Raw genomic sequence first — 7,612 nt, 5'->3', positions numbered from 1 at the left:
GTATGTACAGCATTTACAAAACAAAGCCGCATTCATTTTTAGGCATTTAACATTTTTACATAAACTTATAATATAAGGCAACTTATTTAACGATGAGATAATGTTTGAAAAAAAATCTTCAGCAACAAACCCAATGCATCTGATTGCAATCCAATACTTTAAAAGAGTCTCCTACAGGATTCTTATCAGGAGCTTTATATAGCAAACCATATTAGCTGGAACTGTAAGAAAAAAATGTACAGATACATTGTGCCATTAAAAAAAAAAAACAAAAAAAACTATTTCTTTTTTTATTGTTAACAGATTATTGGCTCCCAATAGGAAGGAACAGAGCCTAGACAGAGATATGATAAAAACAAAATATAATTAAGTGTCTCTGTAAACTGGATAAGCCTACTCTCATTCAATAGTGATGTTTTTCTCGGATAGCCGAACAAAGTTTGTAATGACCTCTGACTAATGTATGTTATCTACTTTTGCTCAATTGATTCTGTTTGAGAAGCAATCATTTTACCTCATGGGAGAGGGATTGTGCCAAGGCCCCGCCTTTTTGTGAAAGGCCAGAATAAGGCGCTTTAGGCCCTGGAGAAAGAGCCACTGGATTTTCTGCCTTTAGCAAACCGTTTTTTTGCCTTTTTCGGCCTCTTTTTTCCTTATGTTCTATTCTTTCCTCTCTCTTTAGCAACTTCTTTTGCCCCCTTGTTTGCCACTTCACTTGCTGACATATTTTCCTGACTTTTTTATCTTCTTTACTTTTTTCTTCTTTCTTGCTATCATATATAGATGGAAACCTGTCATTTTTGTTAAAGCAATATGCATACCTTTGGGAGGATAATGTATAGTAGCCACTGTCTTCAAGGACATCTTCTATAATGGTCTAGATAATTAAAGACAACAAAGCAAGAGATCAGTGCACATCAAGTAAATACTATCTAAAAGCACCTGAGGCATAAATATTCCGGGGATTCCGGGGATATATGACCATATATTGCTTAATCTACCACTACAACAAGGTACCCCAAGCTTGGAGAGTCCTATCTAATTTTAAAAGGCTATACTGCTTATCAAGGAGCTAAATTAATGGGACTGCACTGCATTTTAACCCACTAAGACTCTCATGCCATTTGAAGCCTTCCCTTGACACTATTAATGAGGCACTTATGGGATAGGTGGGGTGCTTTATCCCAAGGCAGGACTCAACAAATCCAGAGTTTTGCAGGGCTGCCATCATGAATATGGCACCCTATGGTTTCGTGTGGATGCGTGGTGTAGAGAGTGCCGCAGGAAAGCATAGGGTACACCACGCCCCTGCAGGAAAGCATAGGGTGCTGGATTTATAATGTATAGTGCTGGAGTCAATGTGTATGCGTGTAAATGTATAGTGCTGGAGTCAGTGTGTATGCGTGTAAATGTATAGTGCTAGAGTCAGTGTGTATGTGTGTAAATGTATAGTAATGGAGTCAGTGTGTATGTGTGTAAATGTATAGTACCAATGTCCGTATGTCTACTACTGTATTGTAGTGCCAGAGTTAGTGTGTATGTGTCTATAGTGTGTGACAGGGTCACTGGGGGCGAGTACATAAGTCTGGAAAGCAGACTAGCTTCTAGGGTTAATAGTTGCAGCAGCTTCAGCTCATCCCTGTTTAACACTGCCCAGCCCTATTTAGCCTACTAAGATTTTCACAGTAGGGCTTCCGACCACAGACCCAGAGAGTCTACATGAAACTCAGGGGTGAGACAAATATTTGGCTGTTTATGCAAAGGTGTTTTTTGTGAGTGACTGGGAACTAGCCTAGCTGACCAGTACTGTTTGGTAGGAATTAACCCTGTTTAGTCTCCTAACTTGGAGTAGGTGTTTTGTTTGCTTTTGGTTTGGTTTACGTCTTAAGGGGAAAGAGTACCCTGGGTGTCTAAAGCCAACTGTGAACTTTTGTAAATAAACATAGGACAAGGCAGGTGGATTGGCTGTTCCTGCAGAGATCTCCTAATTTGATATATGTATAGTGTTAGTCATTGTGTGTGTATGTGTATACAAATGTGGTGCTAGTGTGTATGCTGTTGTTACAGTATGGCAGTAGCGCGAGTGTGTATGTCAGCATTTAGTGTTAGAGTGTGTATTAGTGTATGGTGTTAGCATGCCTGTACATAAGTGTAGAATGTTAGCATGTATGTGTTACTGTAAAGTGTTAGTGTTTGTGAGCATAGGACGTTAGCGTGTGTCTGTTACTATATGGTGTTAGAGTGTGTGAATCTATGTTAGTGTATGACAAGGCTCGACAAACGAGGAAAATAAAAACATGATCAGGGAAGAAAAATGCTGTCTCCTAACTTTTTTGCCTGGCTCCTAGATCCAAACCAAATTTGTTGACCCCTGCCCCAAGGTTTGGTGAAAACCTGCAACTATGCACAATAAAAATACAGAAAGAGACACATACCCTAAAAAGCATACACATTCCAGAGATCGGAGCACACACAGTAAATACTACTTAAAAGCACCTATATGAGGCATACAATACTTTCATACAGATTACATTATTAGTTTTTTTCCTTGTTTCTGTTGGTTCCCATGGCAACTGGAGTATCTTCACCTCACACTGTAATCAAGCGACTTTATCCACTTCTAAGCCATCTTACTTCATACACTGTGACATCACAGTGAGTTCTATGGCCACAGGGAAGCTGCATTATATCTCACAATGAGATCACTCAGATTAACACTGTCTAACTCAGGGTCAATATGCCGAGTTAAAAAAAGAGAAGACCTTTCTTAGCAGTACTGTATGTTGCTGTATTGTTAGATGATTGTTGAATTTCCCAGCCTTACCTGCATTTGTTCAAATGTTATTCCTTCATCAAATTCAAAATTGTTGGGGTTTCCTATTAAAGAAGGAAAATGTATGATAATACACAATATAAATATATAGCGCACATGACTGATTTGTGTACATGCAGATTGCATTGTGAAATTTTGGGTTTCCACATCTTGAAATTATCTTTATAAAATTAACAAAAAGGCATGATATGAAGACATGAAGCACATGAAAGTGAACTTAAAAGAATTGACCTTACTGGGTAGACTAAGCATTTACTCTTTGTTACATACCTGTATGTATATTGATGTACTATGGTGATTGTACTTCGCTGTTTTATTATAAATAAAGGTGACTTGAATAAGACTAAGCATTTACTTGAGGGAGCTTCATTGCAGGATGTTGGTAACATTTTATGTTTATATTTATGTTTCATGGTTGCCCTACTGTTTATCTGAGTATGAGTTAGGCTTGAGAGGAGGACAGTTTGCTAGTTTATAATCAGCCAATAGCTTAAATAAAGTGTTTGAACACATACTACTTGCTTAGGAACAACCAGAAATTGATGGTTGGGTGAGACACCACTTAATCTTACTTATATAGATAGTAATTTTAGCAGGACAGATCTTAGAAAAATAGTGGCTTGATTTCCAGGATTTAAATTCTCTCACCATCTGGCGCACCTCATCGACAAAGGCACTAATATCATTGTGGGAAGGGACGGAACATTTCATGAAGGTCCCTCTGGGTAATCTGAGAGTGCTTATTGCCTTGGCGCTCAACCCAGAGGGACCTTCATGAAATGTTCCGGGGTTATAAGCGCTCACCAAAAATCTTTCACCAGAATTAAACCGGTGCATTAACCATCTAAAATTTTTAAAAATATTATCCTTTAACGTCCTGGCTTTTCTCTTGTTCCTGCTGGAGCCACCTGCTTGAGAAGAACAATAACCAGAAAGGTTCAAGAGTGATATTAAAGAGCAGTGATCTGCTCAAAAAGGTGTGACTGCAACATACAGTCTTGCCTATCCTCACTGATATATACATTTAATGCTTTTACTGTGACATGAAAATATTTGTGTTTTTTCCTATATGTATATGACAATGAATCATATGGAATACTTTCCATACATATAAGTTAAGTATCACTATCTGTGTGGTGAACCTAGTTGGTGCAATTGTTTTACTCCACTGGTTTGTTTGCAAAGGTCTGATTTTTATCTATTTGGAGATACTAGAGGTGTGGGGTGCAGCTCTAAGAACACTGTGCTCTGTGGGTAAATCTTTCAATGTTAATATTATGTTTGTCATTGATTACTACATTTTACAGATCTACAGTGATACTCCTTAGATGTACTTTTATAATTTTCCACTTTCTATAATATGTAAGGGAAATGTTATTTGCATTTATACTGCATAATTTGTTTTGCATCTGCTCAGTGAACAATGTCTATTTCTTTGAATAGTACAAATAAAAACAAAGTTTAAAAAGTAATTTTTATTTAACTGAAATTGGATAACAAGCTGGAATATCAAATTACGTTTAACTAAAGCTGATAAACAAATGTTGTAAATACTGTTAAAGGCCACATGCGGTTATTGGGCTTGACCATGATTGCCCATACAGCAGATCAAAGGAGACGTGCTTATTTTTGAGCAATACGGAAGCTATTACATATTCTTTGAACAGAAATGCTTTGTGCCATCATTGATAGTTTCCATTTTCATTACCCAGCTCTAATATAACTATGCTTTGATCTGTATTGAGCTTTGATTGTGTCTGTTATGAAAAATGAGTAAATAAGATATTGTGTGAACATCACTGATCTAGGCTTAAAACACTGTAGATCAAGGGCTGCTTGCTATACTCAAGTATCTGCGTATTCTAATAATAAAACCATTTAATCGTCATTCTGCTTTACAAAAGCACACCCCATATTGTTATAGAGCATCAGACAATTAATATTTGCTTCGTACCTTCAGGGAGTGCTCATACTTTCTTCATGTCTTATAGTTTACAAAATAACAGACCACTAATTACAAAGTAAAGCTTAGCTTTGTGCATTCCTGTGCCTTTTGCCTGCAATGATGCGTAATTATCCCGCTTTATCTGTCCTGATTTCCCACTCATCAAATCCCCTATCTGAACTTGTTACAATATATTAGCTTTTATCATGACGTTTGAATGAATGAATGATGAAGATTAATCATCCGAATCAGGACACGTTTCAGGGGGCACTCCTTGTTTGGGAGTTTGACTTTAAATGTATTATTCAGCTACTCCCCTTTAAGTTTATCCTTCTTCATGATCAATATGTGAGTACCTGTTCTGTCTTCAGCAATCAGTGATTTACTCCCTGATGACTGAAGCATTCCATGGATGTCGGCAGTAAAAAACTCAATGAACTCTGGTGATCCTTGTAAAACCTGAACAAAAATATAAGTATACATATAAAATTTAGTGACAAAAAAAATCAATAAATTTAATGGCACCACATTGAATTAACAAATCAATATCAAGTGCATCTGTCATGCTTAAACTTCGCTTTTCATGTCTAATCTGCTACACTAAACGTATTAGTATTTAGTTTAAAAATAATCATGTTAAAAACAAGAGCATTACTTAACAGTTGGGAAAGCTTGCAACCTAGAACAGAGGCAACGGGCTGCTTTGAATCTACGCTCAAACAACTGTCATCTCTCAGACACAAAATTCATAGGCACACATTCACGAACACACAACTACACAACTCAACAATTGGCACTCACACAAGGACTCACACAACTCAGCACTAACAGTAGAACACAATTCACATTTTTTCACAGACACAACTCACAGCACACACACAACACAAGAACACAACTTCCCTTCGAGACATAACTTAGATCACTCAGACACTCTCACAGTAGAGGACTGCATTGGGAGGTGGGTCCCGGCAAAAAACTTGCGGGCGGTCATGCTGGGGTTACGGGCGGGAGCGGGCGGTCAGTCACCGTACCTGCGGGTCCCGGTAATCCCGCGCAGCCCCGCAAGGCTGCCTTCTCGCTGCTCCCTTACAGTGTCTCCTCTCTTGCTCCGCCCAGGAACAAAATGGAGTCACGTGATGTGACATCACTTCTTGTGACTCTGTCTTGTTCCTGGGCGCAGCAAGAGAAGAGATGCGGTGAGGGAGCAACTCAAGGGCAGCCTTGTGGGACTGCGCGGGAAATCTGCAGTTCAGGTAAGGAGGTGGGCTTGATTGGACACAAATGTGGCGGGAGCGGGCGGGATTGGCCACAAATGTGGCGGGAGCGGAACACCCACATTGCGGGAGCGGGATTAAAAAAGCAGTCCCGCGCAGGGCTCTATCTCACAGCTTCTTGACATTCCTACAACTCACACACTTATGTCTTGGCATTCAGCAGAAATAAGTGTTTCCATTTGTATCGATATTTAAAAAAACCTTTTTATTTGAAATCACACCTTTTTTATTTCAGCTTTCAGGTTACAAGGGTTACTTTTCAAACTGAAGAGAGACTTTTTGTATCGTTCAATGATTCTCCTCTTCATATTATCTTGTAAAGCTGGAGGAAGCTAGTCGGATAGAATAGAACAATGTTGCATTCAGTTCAATAGACTATTTCTATGTTTACCAAAAATAAGCTTCAGGCATATTGACCAGGGTTCACGAAGTTCACAAACTGTATTTTCCCTTAATTGACTTGCATAAACACCAACACAAAATGAGACATTCTGGTCCACACCCACACATAATTTTGCATGAACTCCAGTGCATTTTACTTCATATAAATTAATGCATGCATTCATATTTTGAAGACGATCCAAATAAGACTTTAACAGCTTTTTATCCCCCGTCTGCTTTTATTAAAGTTAAGCCAATAGCTTACACATACAAACATTCACCCCATCTAGTCTGCCTGTTTTTCCCTGATGTAAAAACCTCAAACCCTATATGGTTCTCAATCTTGTCTTAAATTTAGGATAGCCCTATGCCTGCCCCTTGTATGTTTAAATTCCCTCACTCTATTAACCTCTACTACTTGTGGGGGAAGACTGTTCCATATACCTATCAACCCTCTTTGCGAAGGAAAGCTTACCTACATTCCAGTTTAAGACAATGTCCTCTTGTCATCGCAACTCTAGACAATTATCTCTTTTCCTAACAAGAGGTTCAACCGTTCAGCCTGCAAGTATGTGAACTCCTACTAAAGTATGTACCAGTAAGACTGCCAAAATTACTTTAGTGTATAGTGAGTAGAACAATCTAGGATTCTTACACACAAAACCTGAGTGTCAGAACTACACGATTATGACCTTTCAGGTTCCAGAACATACATACCTGTGTAATGAAGATGATTTTGTGGAGCTGAATTAGGATCTGCTGAATAGGATCACTGATCTGACGCACTTTTCGCTGGGACACTGCAATACCTGCAGATGCTAAAATAAACAAAAATGATGAGAGAATACACTATCTTCAGTCTAATGTCTAGAAAAGTAAACATGACTGCCCACCAAAAAAAACCTAACTATGTTTCTTTTTGCAGCCAACATGAGTTCTCCACAAAAGGCTCTTGCTTTTTATTTGACTTGCAGCTGTTTTCATCACAAAAATAAATAGTTGGTTTCCTTTGTATTTGTGAAAAAGTCATGTTACAGAGGTGAAACTGCAAACTAGCAGGGAACTGGGTATGTGACGTAAGGAATATTTTATGGAAATTAAAATAGGATTTGAATGTTGGGTTTTGTTAAAGAGAAAATGAGGGGAGAAAAATATTGACAATATGTGGAATGAGATAAG

General features: G+C 38.3%; 1 protein-coding gene across 1 annotated transcript in view; it reads right to left on the bottom strand.

The window, feature by feature from the left end:
• Window positions 1-505: 505 nt before the first annotated feature.
• LOC149300762 (serine/threonine-protein kinase Nek10-like) overlaps window positions 506-7,612 on the bottom strand; it is a 77,168-nt gene continuing 70,061 nt past the window's right edge. Inside the window, exons 30-34 of the mRNA XM_089484791.1 lie at window positions 7,151-7,251; window positions 6,274-6,384; window positions 5,135-5,237; window positions 2,825-2,877; window positions 506-877 (exon numbers count right to left, since the gene is read on the bottom strand). Coding sequence (XP_089340917.1) covers window positions 506-877; window positions 2,825-2,877; window positions 5,135-5,237; window positions 6,274-6,384; window positions 7,151-7,251 — 740 coding nt within the window. The remainder of the gene's footprint in view (window positions 878-2,824; window positions 2,878-5,134; window positions 5,238-6,273; window positions 6,385-7,150; window positions 7,252-7,612) is intronic.

Source organism: Sceloporus occidentalis, unplaced genomic scaffold (assembly GCF_023333645.1).
Source record: "Sceloporus occidentalis isolate IW3139 unplaced genomic scaffold, rSceOcc1.0.p SCAF_23, whole genome shotgun sequence".
NCBI lineage: Eukaryota > Metazoa > Chordata > Lepidosauria > Squamata > Phrynosomatidae > Sceloporus > Sceloporus occidentalis.
This window is presented reverse-complemented; position numbering and strand designations above follow the sequence as displayed.